This window comes from Nannospalax galili, unplaced genomic scaffold (assembly GCF_000622305.1).
Source record: "Nannospalax galili isolate Female #2095 unplaced genomic scaffold, S.galili_v1.0 scaffold66, whole genome shotgun sequence".
NCBI classification, from domain to species: Eukaryota; Metazoa; Chordata; class Mammalia; order Rodentia; family Spalacidae; genus Nannospalax; species Nannospalax galili.
The window spans coordinates 3698111-3716351 of record NW_008356058.1 but is presented as its reverse complement, the minus strand read 5'-3'; the positions used below and the strand labels follow the sequence as shown (position 1 = coordinate 3716351).

The 18241-nt window shown below is 41.6% G+C and overlaps 1 protein-coding gene across 1 annotated transcript in view; it reads right to left on the bottom strand.

Moving 5' to 3' along the window:
• The window catches only part of LOC103750915 (beta-galactosidase-1-like protein 2), a 50620-nt gene extending 34857 nt beyond the window's left edge, over positions 1 to 15763 (bottom strand). The window contains exons 1-6 of the mRNA XM_008854198.1: positions 15672 to 15763; positions 14701 to 14898; positions 6621 to 6689; positions 4234 to 4329; positions 3218 to 3326; positions 1192 to 1284 (exon numbers count right to left, since the gene is read on the bottom strand). Coding sequence (XP_008852420.1) covers positions 1192 to 1284; positions 3218 to 3326; positions 4234 to 4329; positions 6621 to 6689; positions 14701 to 14898; positions 15672 to 15763 — 657 coding nt within the window. The remainder of the gene's footprint in view (positions 1 to 1191; positions 1285 to 3217; positions 3327 to 4233; positions 4330 to 6620; positions 6690 to 14700; positions 14899 to 15671) is intronic.
• Positions 15764 to 18241: the final 2478 nt, after the last annotated feature.

The following is an 18241-nucleotide window of genomic DNA, read 5'->3' as shown; positions in this document are numbered from 1 at the left end:
TGTTTAAAAAAGACAAAGTGAAAAAATAAACTGAGTTGTGGTGGTACAGAAATATAATCCCTAGGAGGTGAAAGCCGGAGGATCAGAAACTCAAGGTCATCCTCAGAGCTGAAGGAGGAGAGAGCAAGTAGGACAAACAGAAAATAAGAATACAATAGATCTAAATGCAAATGTATGAGCAAAGACTGAACAAATCCTCATTTACAAAACAAGAACTTTTTTTTTTTTTGGTCTTTTTGAGACAGGGTCTCAGCTGTCCTGGAACTCACTATGTAGACCAGGCTCAAAACAAGAACTTTTATAACGAGTAACAGAAACATTTTTCTTTTTGATGCTTTTCTTTGGTTGTTCTGATGGTCAGTGTTAACTATTAACCTGACAGATCTCAATTAACTGGGAGATGGGCCTCTGGGCATATGGGGGATTATCTTGATTACATTAATTGATGTGGGACAATCCATCTTAATTGTTGGGCAGAGGATCTAGAACTGTACAAAATGGAGAAAGCAAGCTGAGCACTAGCAAACGTTCCCCCCTCTCTGCTTCCTGGTAGTAGATGAAATATGAGTGACTGCTTCAGGCTCCTGCTGCCATGACCTCCCCACATGATGGACTCTGCCTTGAACTGTGAGCCAAAATAAATTTTTTCTCCCTTAAATTGCTTTGTCAGAGCATTTTATCACAGCAACAGGAAAAGAAACCAAGACAGTGGTATTTTGAAACAGAGTCTCATGTTGTCTAGGCTGATCTCAAACTCACTATTTAGCTAAGGGTGACCCTGAACCGCTGATCCTCCTACCTCTATCACTCCAGGCTCAACCAATTAAAAGAAAAAAAAAACCTGGTTATATAAATTACATGCTACTTGTAAGTACCCTAAGTAGGTAAATACAGAAAAATTGGAAATAAAAGGAAGGAAACATATGTATTAAACAAAGATCAGCTAAAAGAAAGTGTTGATATTCACAGAAAATAAAGCTATCTTATCATGGGTATCTGCCTTCTACTAGAGTTATGTGGATCGTTTCCAGTCCACTCTCTAGAATGTAACTCAAAATAAAAAATAAAGCTATTCATCTCCATATCTCAAGTCCAGGCAAGCTGTAGATACTCAGGACATATTTACTTCACCAACTAGTAAAATGAGAAAAGAGGTATGTAAACGCAAAGAAAAGTTAAGGGAGCACTTACCGTTTTTACATATGACATATATTTTCTATCCATATGATATGAGCCATATTCATTCTCGACTTGCATGGCAATGATAGGGCCTCCCTTTTTATACTGAGGGTCAAGGAGATGAGAATTTGAGAGTGAGACTACTGGAGGGAAAAGGCTGGATCATCTGAGTACTGGGCACACACAAACACAGCACCCACCTAAGCTCAACCCCAAATTGAACTACAGTTCTGCTCATTTCTCACTTATCAGTGGTAGGTCTGAGAAGTCAGATGTTCTCAAAATACATCCCTTAATAGCATTCTTTAGATAATTTAGCCCAATTTCTACCATAATTTAATGTACACATTAGTGCATGAGACCTCAAACATCCATAATCATCCTTCCCACTTTAGTCACCTCTCAGGAAGGGCTGCTCACAGGGCAATCAACCACTTGTGATTACTGAACACTGCAAAAGAGGTGTGCCTGAGAAACTGAATTTTTAATTTTACTTCATTTACTTGTGGTTAGGGCATTACATTCCTTCAAAGGACCATCTCTCCTGTCTCCCACATGTACACTGGCTTGTGTTTGTTTGAGCACTCAGGAGTTTTAATGGCTTCCTTGAGTCTAACATCATTGATTTGTTCCTAACAAATTCATATCATGGGGCCAGGCGTGGTGGTGCACACTTTTAATCCCAGCACTCGGGAGGCAGAGGCAGGCAGATCTTTGTGAGTTCAAGGCCAGCCTTGTCTACATAGTGAGTTCCAGGACAGCTGGGGCTACAGAGAGACCCTGTCTCAAAAAGACAAAAAAAAAAAAATTTCGTATCATGTGAAGTCCTCTTTAGTCATATGCAGACGTTGGCATTGTCTCCATTCAATCTATGATCATTTCCTCAAATTATTACTGTGAAGTTAAAATAAATTGGGTGAATATTGTTTTCCTAGTGTGAAGCTTGATACTTAACAGATGTTATCAAATACTTCTTACTCTCTACTCATTTCCTACCTAGTAGAGATGTTCTTCAACCTAACATGGAGTTTTGTCCCAAATAAAGTCATCATAGTTGAAAATACTATTTGGTCCAAAATGCACTGAGCACTGAGAATTACAGCTAAGCAACACAATTCACTAGAGCACAGTTTGCTCCCCTTGGGATGGTTGGCTGACCAGGAGATGTCACTGCCTAACACTGCAGAAGGACACCACATCATCTATTGTTTTCTCCAGAAAAGATAAAAGACCAAAATTCAAAAGTCAGACTGGGGCTGGTGAGATGGTTTAGTGGGTAATGGCACTTACTGCCAAGCCTGACAACCTAAGTTCAATTCCTGGGACTTTCATGGTGGAAAGAGAGAACAGACGCCTGCAAGTTGCCCTCTGACCTCTACGGTGCAGGCTGTGTGTGTGTGTGTGTGTGTGTGTGTGTGTGTGTGTGTGTTTATGTGTGTGTGCGTGCATGCACACATAAAATGTAATAAAAAAAAATCACTTCAGTTTCCACTGAAAGGATTCATACATTATCAGGCCAAGAACTTCTCAGTTGAACTACTTACTATAAGTTAGGGGCCATCTGGTTGTAGTCTTTTTTATGCTCCCCAATTGTTTTAGAAACCACAATTTCTAGAAAATTCCTGGCCTAGGGGCTCCTCTAAAGCACTGTTTGTAAGGTACTGACATGTAGCTGTCTGTGAGAGTTCTGAGACTAATCATTAATCTTAACTTCTGGTAATGCAGAGAGCAAGTAACTACAGTCAAGTGAAAGCTAATATACACAGAGCATCCCTCCCGGTATCCTACTATAAAAGAGCAGATCTGAGTTGAGCAGTTGAAGAAGAAGGGCAAAAACAAAAACAAAAACAGAGCAATTAAAACCAGATTTAAAAAAAAAAAAAATCTTTGAGACAAGATCTCTACATGATATAGCTCAAGCTGGCCTGGATCCTAGTTCTCCACTGCCAGAGGCTGGGACTTCAGTGTGTACCATCACACCCAGCCAAAGCCCAGCAATCACTTCCCTTACCTGTGGAGTCCCGGGATAGGGCTTTACCTGGAATTGTGCTATCTTGGGAATCAGCTGATCAAAATACCAATTCACTGCTTTAGTGAAGCCCTTGTAAGTTGTTCGCAGCTTCATTTTTGGATCCTTGAGTAACCAGCTATGATTAGAAAAGTGAGATTCAGACTCAGGATATGAGACAGTAGTAAGATATGTTCTAGTACAGGAGGTTGAAAACAGACAACCCATATCTGCATGTCCACATGGAACAGTGAGATGTGAGGGTTCAATCCAGCTTCAAGAAAGAGCAGTCTATAGCAATTACAAATAGCTCAGCACTCAGAAATACAAATGGGACTACAAGCCAAGGCAGAGCATATCAAACTAAGCTTAAAAGCCAAGTCAGACCTGCTGTCTGATTATTTAAATGAAGTTTTATTGGCATACAGCTGTACTCAATTGCTCACCTATTGCTACCGCTTTCAGCTAATCAGAAGCTGTATGTGGCCCAGAAAGCTAAAACAATAGCTGTCTGGACTTTGTTTTCTTGTTTATGACAGGATCTTGCTATATAACCCTGGCTGGCCTTGTATTCATTACGTAGCCCAGGATGGTCCCAGATTTGTTGCAGTCCTCCTGCTTTAGCTGAGATTACTATCTGGCCTTTTACAGGAAAGGTTTACCAACCTCTAGTCTCGAAAAGAGACCATTATGAAGCTGTTTAAAAGTGTGGGTCAGAGAGACAGAGAGAAACAGAGAGAAAGAGACAGAGACAGAGAGAAGAGAGAAGAGAGAGGAGAGAGAGAGAGAGAGAGAGATACACAGAGGAAAAAAAACCTGACTACTAGATTAGGATTCAGCCGTGAAAAGGGAAACAGCGCTAATAGATGCTAAGGCTACAATATGGACAAACATATGGTTCATTTATGTGTCATTAAATGAATAAAATGATACATATTTTTTAAATGTATATACAAATAAAGGAAAACATTTTGCTAAAATTTGCATTTGAGTGCCCTTCTGGGCCATGTGCACTCCCAGCCGGGGACCCTCAGGGCACAACTTACCTGGGCAAGCCTCCAAGGTCTAAGTCACTGCCGATGTAGGGGCCTGGACACAGAATGACCCAGAGGTCCACCTCCGAAGTCATGGTTATAAAGGCTCTGGAAGCAAAGCGACCCCAGTGACTTCACACTGAGCACAGACACCTGGCACCACTGCTCTTTCCCTTTTTGCTTGATACTGAGGTTGGAATCAATGCAAGTTCCAGCTTTGCTCACAAGAGTCCTCACAGGAGACATGACCCAGGGAGAATGGGCATGTAAGAAACAGCTCTGTGAAGGTGCTGGAGAGGAGGGCATTAAAGAGAACATCCAGAAACCCGAACTTCAGCCTTCAGACCCAAATCCACTGCTGCCCAGAACGGCGCCCCCTGTGAGTAGCGGCCACACCTAGGAAGGTCTCACTCATTCTTCCTCTCCTGCTCCCATCAGCTCCAGACCATGTTCTTGCTGCTCAGTGCTCTTAAGCTTCCCCTTCCTGTGCATTCCCACTCTACCCCCGATTACTTGATAAGCACTTGGCTTATCATTCCATAGTTCCTGGAATGGTTGTACGACCAATTCCTGCCTTCCTTCTTGCCTTCTTCCATTCCTTCTCCAATCACTGTCAGCAGCATCTTCATCAATAGGAACTAATATTTATGTTGGATCAGTATCAAGCACCACAGCTAAATTTAAGTCTATTACACTGGGGACAATTGAGTGAGGTAAGTATTGCTACCCTCTCCATTTTGCAGAGAAAATAAAAACTTGAAAGGTCAGAGCTTCTTCAAGGTCAAATCCTTTAAAAATGAAATCTTAACTACTCGGTTTTGCTGCCTCTGTTGTTGTTTGAGACAGAGTCTCCCTATCACCCCAGCTGGCCTGGAACTTGCTGCACAGACCAGGCTGGCCTCGATCTCACAGAAATCTGCCTGCCTTTGCCTTCTGAGTGCTGGGATTAAAGCTGTGCACTACCACATCAGATCTTTATGTTTTGTTTTGTTTTGTTTTGTTTGTTACTGCCACCTCTTGAAGCATTTTGGGGTCTGAGGCTGGTAACTCTGTAGCCAAGCACTTGCCTAGCATGTACAAAGCCTTGAGATTGACCCCGGCACTGGAATACAAACAAACAAATAAAACCCTGCCAGAAAAATCTTTCTAAATGCAAGTATAAGCTTCTCAATATCTGTCTCAGTGCTGAAATCAAACCCAGGATCTTGTGCACACTAGGCAAGCACTATACCACCAAGCTGTATATCCAGCCCTTAATTTTTTGAGATCCTCTTGCCTCAACCTTCTGCGTGCTGGGATTTCAATGTGAGTATCATCATACCGGTTAAACTTCCCAAATTGAAATATTTCAGATGATTCCCTAATACCCTCTGAATATTCTCAAATTCTGTAGCAAAGTATCTAAGGCTAGAAGCAGGATGCTAGTTACACTCCTCTACTTAAAACCAGTAGGAGATCAGTCCAGGCTTATTTGCAGATCCTACCTAACGCAGTATGTGGCAGAAAACTGATAGCAACTCAAATTGATAGCAACTCCACTCCCCTTCCTTCCTGATACTCAGCTCAGCTCCATTTGCCAGTTCTATGTATTAGATAGGATCATGTGACCGACCTCAAGGCAGTAAAATGTGACAGAAGCCATGGAGATTTTCCATGCTCTTTCCTCCTCCTGCAGCTCAGTGCCAATAGGCACAGTGATTTAGAAGATATGTGTTACAGGTAGTGAAGGTACAAGACAGACAAATCCTGAACCGCCCCCCAATTATTATTTCTTGGACTTTCTTGTCAGGAAGATTCTACGTAGATGAAAATAAATCCTTACTGTTAGAGTATGTGGCTTACCTGTTACAGCATCCAACATCACCTCAACTGATGTGCAGTTTCACATCTCTGACTTTGACTCTGCTGGACACAGGCCCTTCTTGGTAACTCCTGCCCAACCTCAAAATTTGCCTCACCTACAGCTTTACCACTGTCTTCCTTAACTAGTCCTATAGCTACATCGCCTCAATATGCTGTATTTGTCTTCCTCTCTGCAGTCTCCCAAATATAATAGTGAAACCAAAAAGTCAGTACATTTTTAAATCAAGTTACCTTACCTACTTCTGTCATGTCTCAGAAACCATGTAATCTATAGTCCAGAAATCTGCCCTTAAGACTGAGAAAGCAGGTCCTTCATGACAGACTAACACTGTTAAAATGCTGGATAAACAATTTCTTGACTACACTGTAACATTGGTCTATGTCCTACTATAAGCCACAAATTAACTGCTCAAGAAAGTTCCAAGTCAGGTAGAAAATTATCAGAGTAGAGTGTGGAGCCTCATTGCCTCACCTAATCCCCCAAGTCCATCCCTATCTGAATCACAGAGACAGGCAATTAAAGAATAAATACATACATGAAGTCCAGGTTTTCAGTGAAGTAAAACCGGTTCATTACTGGCTCATGGAGGTTCCAAGGAATATACCTGCAGTGGAGAAAAAAGAGAAACATAAGAAGTTCCCTCCATGGTGCCTTGATTCCATACCAACTCCTTCAGGTTTAACAAAGTGCCTAGAGTGTCTCTGCTATGTCTCTGCTAGACGTAACCTCTAGTGTGTACGCCTGTGTTCCCAGCACTGAGGATGCTGAAACAGAAGGATCATATGTTTGAGACTAGTTAGACCCCCTGCAAAAAAGCAAATCCAAACCAACCAAACAAAAGCTGTTGGGCATAGTGGTACGTGACTGTAATACCAGCTCTAAAAAGGCTGAAGCAGTACGATCATAAGTTTGAGGCCAGCCTAGGCTGTATAGTGAGATCCCATTATCCCAAAAAAAAAAAAAAAAAAAAAAAAAAAAAAAAAAAGCCAGTCCTAGTGGTACATGCCCTTCATTCTAGCTACTCATGGGGGCTGAGGCAGGAATATTAAAAATTCAGTGACCACCTGGGGTACAAAGTGAGTTGAAGGAAAGCTTGAGCAACTCAGCAAGACCCTGTCTCAACATAAAAAAGGAAAAAGGGGGCCTGGAGAGATGGTTCAGTGGTTAAGAACACTGACTGTTCTTGCAGAAGACCCAGGTTCAAATCCCAGCATCCACATGGCAGCTAACAACTGTCTGTAGCTCCAGTTCCAGAGGATCTGACAGCCTCTTCCGTCCTCCACAGGCATTGCACGACAAGGGTGCACTTACATGTAGGCATAACACTCATACACATAAAATAAAAAATAATAAATAAAATATTTTTTAAATGGGGAAAAGGCTGGGTATATAGCTCAGTGGTAGAGTACTTGTCTAACATTCATGAGGTCCTGGGTTCAATCCCAAGTATAAAAAAATCAATTAAAAATACATTTAAAATAATACATTTTAAAACTCTCCCTCTACCCCTAGCAATATTTTTCCATAATCCTATACTTCAGATAAGACAGGTGTGTGGGAATATCTTCTGGGAGGAACCCACAGATGTAGTGTTGCTCATTTGCTTGAATTTTTGTTCTGTTGTTGTTGTTTGTTTATTTTTAGATAAGTGCTCACTAAGTAGCCCAGGCTGGCTTTGAATTCATGATCTTCCTGCCTCAGTCTCTGGAATTAAAAGCATATGCCTCCACATCCAGCACAAATCTCTCTCTCTCTCGCTCTCTCTCTCTTCTCTCTCTCTCTCTCTCTCTCTCTCTCTCTCTCTCTCTCTCTCTCTCTCTCCCTTTCTCCCAGATGCTTATAAAAAATCTACTTCTAGACTAGAGAGATACCTCATTGGTTAAGAGCCCATATTGCTCTTGCAGAGGACCTGAGTTCGATTCCCAGCACTCACATCAGGTAGCCCATGTACACATATATGCACATAATTAAAAATAAAGTCTTCTGGGACTGAAGAGATGGCTCAGCAGTTAAGAACACTGGCTGTTCTTGTAGAAGACCATATTCGAATCCCAGCGCCCACATGGCGCTAAGAACTGTCTGTAACTCCAGTTCCAGGGGAACAGCCTCTTCTGTCCTCCACGGGCATTGCATGACATGGGTGCACTTATCTACATGCAGGCAATACACACATACACATAAAATAATAAATAAAAAATATTAAAAATAAAGTCTTCTAGAAATCTAATTCTTTATCTATAATAAGAAAATGAAAAGAAAAATATTAACCTTTAAACAGAAACCAGAAAGATATGGAAAAACTTATAATAAGGACCTCATTATCCTTCATTTTGTTTTATTTTGTTTGCAGTCTTGGGGATGAAACACAGGACCCCCCACATGCTATGTGAACATTCTACCATTGAGCTACATTCCTAGCCTCTGAATTACCTGAGTAACATAGTATTATGTAATGGCTAATAAATTCACCAACCAACAGCAAACAACTTATAATGTCCAGGATAAATTTTAAAACTTCCTAGGCACAGAGAATCATAAGATGGAGGCAGGTTAGGATGCTGTCTCGCATATATATATATATATATATATATATATGACAAACATATATACATATATTAAAAATAAGAAAATATGATACATAACCAGAAGAAAAATATCAGACAATAAAACATGGATGTAACACATATTATGAAACCAGTAGAAAAGAATATTAAAGATATATATATACATATATGCCATATATCTGTAAGTAAAAAAAACCACATGATCGAATGTGTGTATGTGTGAAATGAAAAATATTCTGGATACTGAAAAGAAGGAAATAAAATACACCAGTTGGAACAAACAGTAGAGCAGACATCTAGAATAAAGTCAATAAACTCTGATATAACAACAACAAAAAACCTATCCAAAATGGAAAATAGAGAAAAAAAAGAAGACTGAATAAATAGTATGACCGATGTATGAGATCCAATCAAGAATTCTAACATATATGTAACTGGAGTCCCTGTGAGCAAGAAGAGCAAAAATTATTTGAAAAAGAAGAGTAAAAATTTTCCACATTGGATAAAAAGCTATAGAAACCTTACAGATTCAAGAACCACACACAGTTAGAGAATCTACCACAAGTAGAAGTTTTTTGAGAACCAGGGCAACATAGTCAACCAACTGCAAACCAAAGAAAAGAGAAGGTGCTCAGCGCAGAGAGAAGGGAAGAGGCAAATCAGGTACTGAGGGCTAAAAAGTGCAACCGAGGGGTGACCTAAATAAACCTAGTTTCACTCGCTTTGGGCTGACTTTTGAGTCACTAACATCAGAGTTACGGAGCTGAGAAATACACTGTTTGCCTCCCACTGGCTTTGCTGTGCACGACAGCTCTAACTGAAGCTGCTTAATGGGTTAAATCTGTTCTTTGAGCCAAGGAACCTTTTGCTTTTTGATTAACTGCCAAGGTTAGCTCTTCCTGGAAAGGAGACTTTCTCATCAGTTACTTTTCTCTAGAGTTACAGAACCCAGAACACTTGGTGACCTTCAGATAACAGAAACAAGTGTATCAGAAAAGCAGATTATCAAAATTTAGGACTTCAACCACCCTAGTGTCCCTCCGACCTGCTGGAAACAGAAGCATACCTCCCCCAAATCCTTGTACAAGCTTTCACAGGAGACCTCTTAAGCAAGAAGGCCTTTTAGGACACTATTTCCCCCTTTCCAACTGCTGGTTTCTTCCAATAAAGACTTTATTCTCCCCTGTTACTGACTACAGCTATTGGTTTCATCCAGATGGCAGATGGCACCAGGGCCTTTTCAGATTATAAAAATACAGCAGATTTGCCATCAAATAATATACATATCCCAAGACAATGATGCTTTAAAGTACTGAAATTAACAAAACCCTAAAATTCCCGACCCAGTGAAAATATCCATCAACACTAAAGACAAAAAACAGACATCTTCCACAAATTAAACCTAAGAGAATTTGTCACCAGCAGATTTTCACAGCTATGAATATAAATGAAAGTTCTTCGGGGAGAAGAAGGCCATGGCAAGTGGCAATTTCAATTTTGATGAAGGAAGGAAAAGCACAAAAATGTGCTAAGTAAAAAGAATGTATTCCTCATGTTTAAGTTTCTTAAAAAAAAAACTTCTAGATAGTCAAAACTTAATAACCATGTAGCTTATAAAGAAAGTTCATGACACAGCCCAGCAAAAGGGGCACAAACGGTGGGAAAAAACTAAGTAGGAGTGAGGCTCGAGAGTAGCAGCTTTAGAGTTAGAAAACAAAGTACAAACCAGGAGTAACTCAGATACAGGCTTTAACATAAAAACTTGGCAACAAACTGGTACATGCCTTTAATCCCAGCACACCAGAGGCAGAAGTAGGTAGATTTCTTCCAGATCAGGGCCAGCCTGGTCTACATAGAGAGTTCCAGGCCAGTTGAGGCTACAGGAAAACCCTGTCTCAAAAAAATAAAAATAAAAAAAGAAAAGAAAAATGATTAAAGTTATATGAATCAAATACTGTTTGCACAAAAGGACAAAAACGTTTATCGGCAATATGTTGGCAAGCTAGAAGATGCCAGAAACAGAACAAGCCAAATAACACCACAAAGAAACAGACACAGTGTAAACTGATATTCCAGGTTCTGTATAAGTCTATGCCAGGGAAAGGAAAAAGAAAGGGGCCTTGAGGGCTGGAGAGATGGCTCAATGGTTAAGAGCACTAACTGCTCCTGCGTAGGACCCGGGTTCAGTTCCCAGCACCTACATGATGGCTAACAACCATCCACAACTCCAGTTCCAGGGATCCAAGGCCTTCCTCTGGCCTCCACAGGCACTGCATGCACATGGTACACTTACATGCATGCAGGCAAGGCACTCATACACATAAAAAAATTATGATTGTCAAAGTATCACATAATATCAATTAGTAATGGTTAACTATGTCGGTATCATGTGGCATTATGTGTTGAAACTTTAGTATTCTTTGAGATTAGTGTGAAAAATGTAGTACTAAAATGACACATTTTAAAATTTGTTGTTAAGCTGGGCATGGTGGTGCACTCCTTTAATCCCAGCACTTGGGAGGCAGAGGCAGGCGGATCTCTGTGGGTTCAAGGCCAGCGTGGTCTACATTGTGAGTTCCAGGACAGATGAGGATACAGGGAGACCCTGTCTCAAAAAGACAAAAAAAAATGCTGTTAAATAATTTGTCAAAAATAAAAAGCAGCCAGACAAGGCATACACCTTTAATCCCAGCACTCAGGAGGCAGAGGCAGGCACGGTTCTGTGAGTTCAAAGCCAACCTAGTCTACATAGAAAGTTCCAGGCTATCCAGGGTGACATAGTAAGACCTACTCTAAAAAAAATACTGTTAAAATATTAAGCTGCAAGTCAGTAAAAGATAACATTTGCAAGGCATACTTAAATGCTGCTATAAAGAAAAATGAAATCATAGCATTTGAGGGATAGTGGCTGCAAGTACAAATCACTGAATTAAGTCAGACTCAGAAATTTAAAAAGGGATCACAAGGAGGAAGAAAAGGTCATAATGGATAGTGGAGATGGGAAGTAGGGAATAAAAAGAATAAATGTGATAGGACAACAGGAAGGGATCTGACTGGGGAAAAAAAGAGCAAGATGGAGCAGGGGGAGGGCATGGGGGAGTGAAACCAACAATGACATGTATGTATGAAGGCTCCATGATGAAACCCAGCACTTTATATTCCAACATAAAAACTAATTAAAAAATAACAAACGACCCAGGTGTGGTGGTACATGCCTTTTATCCCAGGACTGAGGAGGCAGAGGAAGGCAAATCTCTGTGAGATTAAGGCTAGCCTGGTCTATTGAGAGTGCCAGGCCAGCTGGGGCTACAGGGAGATTCTGTCTTCAAACCAAAAAAAAAAAAAAAAGAACAAAAAAATGACGTGTCTCAAAAATGATGACTTTCAAATAACTGGTACTGCTGGGCATGGTGGCGCACACCTGTAGTCCCAGCACTCAGGAGACAGAGGCAGGTGGAGCTCTGTGAGTTCAAGGCCAGCCTGGTCTACACAGTGAGTTCCAGGACAGCTGGGGCTACAGGGAGACCCTGCTTCAAAAGGACCAAAAAATTAAATAAATAAATAAATAAAATAAAATTTTAAAAAATCAAATAACTGGTACTGGGAAAACCAGCTATCCACATCAATGGAATAACACTGAGCCCCCCCTTAATGCTATATACAAAAATTAACTTTAAAAAGAGCAAATTACTGAACATAACAGTTAAAATTATGAAATCCTTTAAGAAAACGTATAGGCAAATCTTTGTAGAATAGGATTTGTCAGTAATTTCTTTGATATGACACAAAAGGTAAAGGCAGCAGACTTAATCAGACAATTAGACTTAATCAAAATTGAAGTATTTTTTACAATGGACAAAACAACCCAAATGGATAATGGATATTCTCAATGGATAAACAAAATATCAAGTTAACAGATTAACACAGTATGGTACATACATGTGATGGTCTATTATTCAGACTTAAAAAAGAATGAGATGCCAGGCATGGTGGCATACACCTTTAATCCCAGCACTTGGGAGCAAGAGGCAGGTGGATCTTTGTGAGTTTGAGGCCAGCCTGGTCTACACATAGCAAGTTCCCGGCCAGCTGGGGCTACAGGGAGACCCTGTCTCAAAAAGACAAAAAACAAACAAAAAAGAATGAGATGCCTATACATGCATACATGCTACAGCATAGATGAACCTTGAAGACATAAGTGAAAGAAGACAGACGTAAAAGGTCAAGTGCTGCATGATAACACCATTTGAATCATCTTAAATAAATAAGTGTACAGAGGTAGAAAGTAGAGCCCTGGATGCCAGGAACTGCAAGAGGAGCATAGACAGTTACAGCTTAATGGGTGCAGAGTATGCCAAGATGAAAACACTCTAGAGAGGACAATGGAGATGACTGCTCAATTGTGTGAATTTACTTAATACCTCTGACCTTGAAAAAGTCTTGGAAATTGTGGAAAACTGACTGACATTTAGGAATGGCTATGTACCACTCCATCAAGGCCATTCCTAGATGTATACAAGAGAAAGGATACATACACTCACCCATGGCAGTACAATCGCTAATGATTGTAAATTGTAAATAACTCATACATCTATATACAAAATAAAAACATTTTGATGTGATTATCAATGGAATTTCATACAGTTTTGTGAATGAAAAGCAATACATGGCTTCAATATGGGTGACTCTCAAAACCATAATCCTTTGGTTTTGTTCTTGTTTTTTGCTTTGTTTTGCTTTGAGACAGGGTCTCAATATGTATCCAAGACTGGCCTCATATTTGTGATCTTCCTCAGCTTCCCAATTATTATTAGGCTCACAAGGGTGCTTCACCAAACTCAGCTTTTCTTTCTGGATTTTTGACCCTGCCAGCTTTTGGACTGGAACTTCCATTATCAGACATCCTATTCTCAAGCTTTAAGACTCAAATGCAAAGTATGCTAGTTGCTATCCAAAGTTTCCCTCCTGCTAACTACAGAATTTGGAGCTTCACAGCTCCCATAATCACACAAGCAGTTCCTTAAAATCACTCTCTTTGCCTGTTAATTCTGCTTCCCTGGAGAAACCTGACTAACATGAGGATAGCGAGAACCACAGCCTCCCAGGAGCAGGTCCTTAGAGGGAAGCCCACTCCCGGAGTCAGCATGGGAGCTGGTAAGCTGCAAGAAAGACTCTATAGATTCTCTTGGTAGTTTAAAAACTCTGAAATACAGAATGGCTTGGGGGGGGAATTCCCCCACATTTGCATGATTATTACCTCCTGGAGCCCAAGGTTTTCATTGTGAAAATCTGAGAAACACTCCCTTCTGCTTCCTACTGGGGAGAGAAAGTCACCGTTTGAAATATACTAGAGCATTCTGTTCTCAGCAAAACCCTATGCTCCAGGAATTGGTTTATCACCCCTTAGCGGGCCCATTCAGCCCAAGTCTATCTCAGGATACCCTAAGAACAATCAGCACCTTTTTGGTCAAGGTTTTCATTGTGAAAATCTGAGAAACACTCCCTTCTGCTTCCTACTGGGGAGAGAAAGTCACCGTTTGAAATATACTAGAGCATTCTGTTCTCAGCAAAACCCTATGCTCCAGGAATTGGTTTATCACCCCTTAGCGGGCCCATTCAGCCCAAGTCTATCTCAGGATACCCTAAGAACAATCAGCACCTTTTTGGTTGTTAATGTGTTGTTATTTTGTTGGGTTTTTTTTTTTTTTTTTTTTTTTAAACAGATCTCTTAGCCCAGGCAAAAAAAAAAAAAACTTTTTGGCAAGAAATTCTTTTTTTTTTTTTTAGACAGATCTCATGTAGCCCAGGCTGACCTCAAACTCTTTATGTAACTGAGGCTAGGTTTGAACTGATCCTCCTGTCTCTACCTCCCAAGTACTGAGATTCTACAGCCTATGCTACCATGCTTGGCTAACAAATACCCTGCTTAATTAAAAAACAAAACCCAAACCAAAACAAAAATAAAAGGTAAATCTTTAGACTGGCCTAATAGTCTCAGTTAGGAATTCAGATGACAAAATTCTTAAAACAAGGACTAAGGCAAGTACTCACGTGGTAAGGGTGTTGAAGCCACAGGCCTGCATTTTCTGCAAGCTGCTTCTCCAGTACTGCCTGGGTAAATGGAAGTAGTTCATAGTGCCAGATATTATCTGGAATGGGAAACCTTCCAGTGTGAATTGTGAGCCCTCAGCTCTCAGACCCACCGTGCGTATCAACAGGTGGAAAGGTGTCAAGTGAGTCTGATTAAGCCTGCAAGGACAAAGATACAAATGAATCTACAATACAGTCTGGATGATTTAAAAAGAAAAAAAAAGCCCTTTCTTTAGGCTGGAGAGATGGCTCAGCAGTTAAAAGCACAATACTCCCTTCCAGAGAACCTGAGTTTAGTTCCCAACAACCAGCTTACCAACTCCAGGAGATCTGATGCCTCTTACTTTCATGGATATGTCCATGCACATACCCACACACAGATACACATAAACACACATAATTAAAAATAAAAATATTTTATAGTTAAAAAAAAAGCCTTTCCTCCTGGTACTGGATGAGTAGGAGGCTGAAGACTTCAAGGCCAGCCTAGGATACAAAACCCAAGAAAAGAGGGTTGGGAGATGGCTCAGTGAGTAAAGTGTGTGCTATGCAAATCTGAGGACCTAAATTCAGATTCCCAGAACCCATATAAAGGCCAGACAAGCCAGATGTAATAGTATGTACGTCTAATCCCAGTGGTCCAAGGTGGAGATGGGAGGAAGATACACAGAATCCACAGAAGCAGTGGTGAAAATGAGGGACTGTCTCAAACAAAATGGAAGGCCAAGATACAAAGTTGTCCTCTGACCTACACACATGCACCCTGGCACATGCACACCCACACAGAAATATGCACACACATTACCATCATTATCATCACCATTATCATATGCACATGTGTACATACACACACAAAGATATTTTTAAGCCTTTCCTTCAGGGGCGCTAGGCATATCTCTAGCAAAATCTCCCCAGATACTTCTGAAACATACCTGGGCATCTGGTTATGGTTGAGCAGAGCCATCACTGATAAGGCTGAAGACAGACACAGAATACATTCAGTTCTCCCAGGGAAGGTCCACATGCTAAACAGGACAGAACAGGAGGGTCAGAAAAACACAGGGGTATTGGGCGATGTCGCTGGGGCTGAAACATGGTGGGGAGGGTGGACGCAGCCCTGTTGAGAAGGTAGAATTTGTTTCTGGCTTTGAACTACCTGGATTCATGACAGCATCTCGAAGCCACATCTGCTGACTGGAGGGAGAACAGCTACACAGCAGAGTTGCCTGCTACATAGCTGGGTTTTCAGGCACAAAACATATTTTAGTAAGGCTCAAACCTCAATCAAAGAATGACTTAAATACACAGTGGAGCCTAAATTCTGAGAAGCTTGTTACAGATATTCAACTGCTGAGGAATGAGCTCTAATGACAACCTGCTTAGCAGAGGATACTAAGTAGGATGTAGGAGGAATTCCTTCATAAAAGGATCAATTTTTGTCTTCAATTCAATTTTCCATGTGTCTGCTACTACAGGTCTCCCCCTGCCAGAACACATCTTATCCTTTGTGTGGCTTGTTGATTTCTTTTTATGTGCTGGTTCAGCAGTCTGAGTGCAGCTGTTTCCAGGACCAGACACGCATTGCAGTACCTGGATGATAGTGGGTGCTCAGCCGTTCTTTACAAAGGTTGATGTTCCACTTCTAAGTGTGAAACATTTTTTTGATTAACATATATTTATTATATCTATTACTAAAGCAATTCAGAGTAATAGCTCAATACATGCATCATGTGCGCTGATCAAATCCAGCATTTATGCGGTCACGTCCTCCAAGTAGTCATCACTCTTCTACATCCTCACATTGTATTTTTGAGCAAATGCATGAATTGCTAGCATTACTAAAACATCTATGTCTGGGCAGATTTGGGCATGGGTAAAATTTGGGGAGTCGCAGTGAAAAAAAAAAAAAAGAAAAAGTGACCAAAGAGTAAACAAAACAAAGACGATGAAGGAAGTGCACCCAGAACACGGGCAAGCAGGATTTCGGTCGGTTGTAGGACAGGCGATGGCTTGGCAAGTCCAGTGAAGCCGAGAGTTGGTTAGGAGGACGCTCTAACAGAGCTTTTCCAAGAAGACTAGGCACAAACCAGAACTTCAAGGGAAGTTGAGAGACCCAGGGAAGAGCCCCCATTGTGAGAGGGCTTCTCCCGAAACCAGCAGCCGAGCATGCAGCGGAGCTGTGCAGACCAAGGCTTGTGCGAAACCCCGCACATCCCAGAGGCACGCGTGGCGGGGAACGTCTACAGCCCTCTGCTGCCCACCCCAGCGAGCCGCGTCCCCAGGGCGGTCCTCCCCCGCGGCCGGTCCCAGCAGCCAGCATCCAGACTCAGAGTGGCCCGCGCTCGCCCGGTGATGTGGACCCCTTGGGACCAGCACGTGCCCTCTCTCGGAGCCGGGAGGACCTCGAAGGAGAGCGGCGCGGGCCTCTTCTGGACCTGCCCCGAAGTGAGTCACCGCCTGGAGCGGCTGCACAGCGAGCCTGGATTGCAGCCAGCCGGACGGACCTCAGCAGATGCTCAGATTCCGGAGTGGAGCCGCTCGGGTTCCAGCACATGCCCAGTGGCGATTGCTGAAGACCTGCCTTCTGCAGCCCGGAGCAACCCACGGGGGCCGGGTGAGTCCAGACACCGGTGATCGCCGCCCTTTCTCAGCGTGTGGGTGGGCAGCACCTCCTGGGTGGAGGACCGCTGTGTTTCTAATTCATGGAAAGTGAAACTGCTTTTTACCGCAAATTTACCCAGAAGTGAAAGAGTAGCCCGCAACTTTTGGACTACGCCCCCACCCCTATGCGGGCACTGCCCGCATAGTTTTGAATCTCTTCAGGATAAAGCTGTGTTTTCCAGGTCTCCTTCTGGTTGCACTCTAATTCTATACATGTTTTTGCTTTTGCCACTAAACAGTTGAAAGTTTATGCTGTGTTGGGGAAGCCCTGAGATTGATTTTTTTTTTTTTTTTCCTCACCAAATTGCTTTCCCTGGTTGCAGAATTGTACTTTTCAAACCTCCTTTCTCGCTGTTTTTTAGACTCCTCTTCCTACTCTTGGTCCTGTTCCTGAAATGTATCAGAAGCCTCCTTGTAAAAGCCACTCCACTGATAGGTATTACTTTTTCTGTCATTTTCTTCATATACTACTATGATTTTACCTTGTTATTGCCCTGTAATTTTGTTTCTACTTGCCATTATCCATCATTTTTGTACTCTGTAGTTTTACTGGTATGTTTTACTCTGCCTTTTCCTTACCTAACTGAGGTCCGCAATACATGACTTCAAGCTCTCCTGTCACAGTCTGGAAATATGCAGACCAAGATGCTGTCTCAGACTCTTTCATCAGAGTGTCTCCCTCTGTCCCCTAGTAATGTTCTTGGTGACATCTTCATCCATGACAATGACCCTTTGAAATCAGGCATCTTCTCACATTGCTTCATCTGTTAAATTACAGAACTTCATGCCAGCCTCACTAGCAGTCAGAAATTCCAAAGCCAAGATCGAAGATCCTACATGC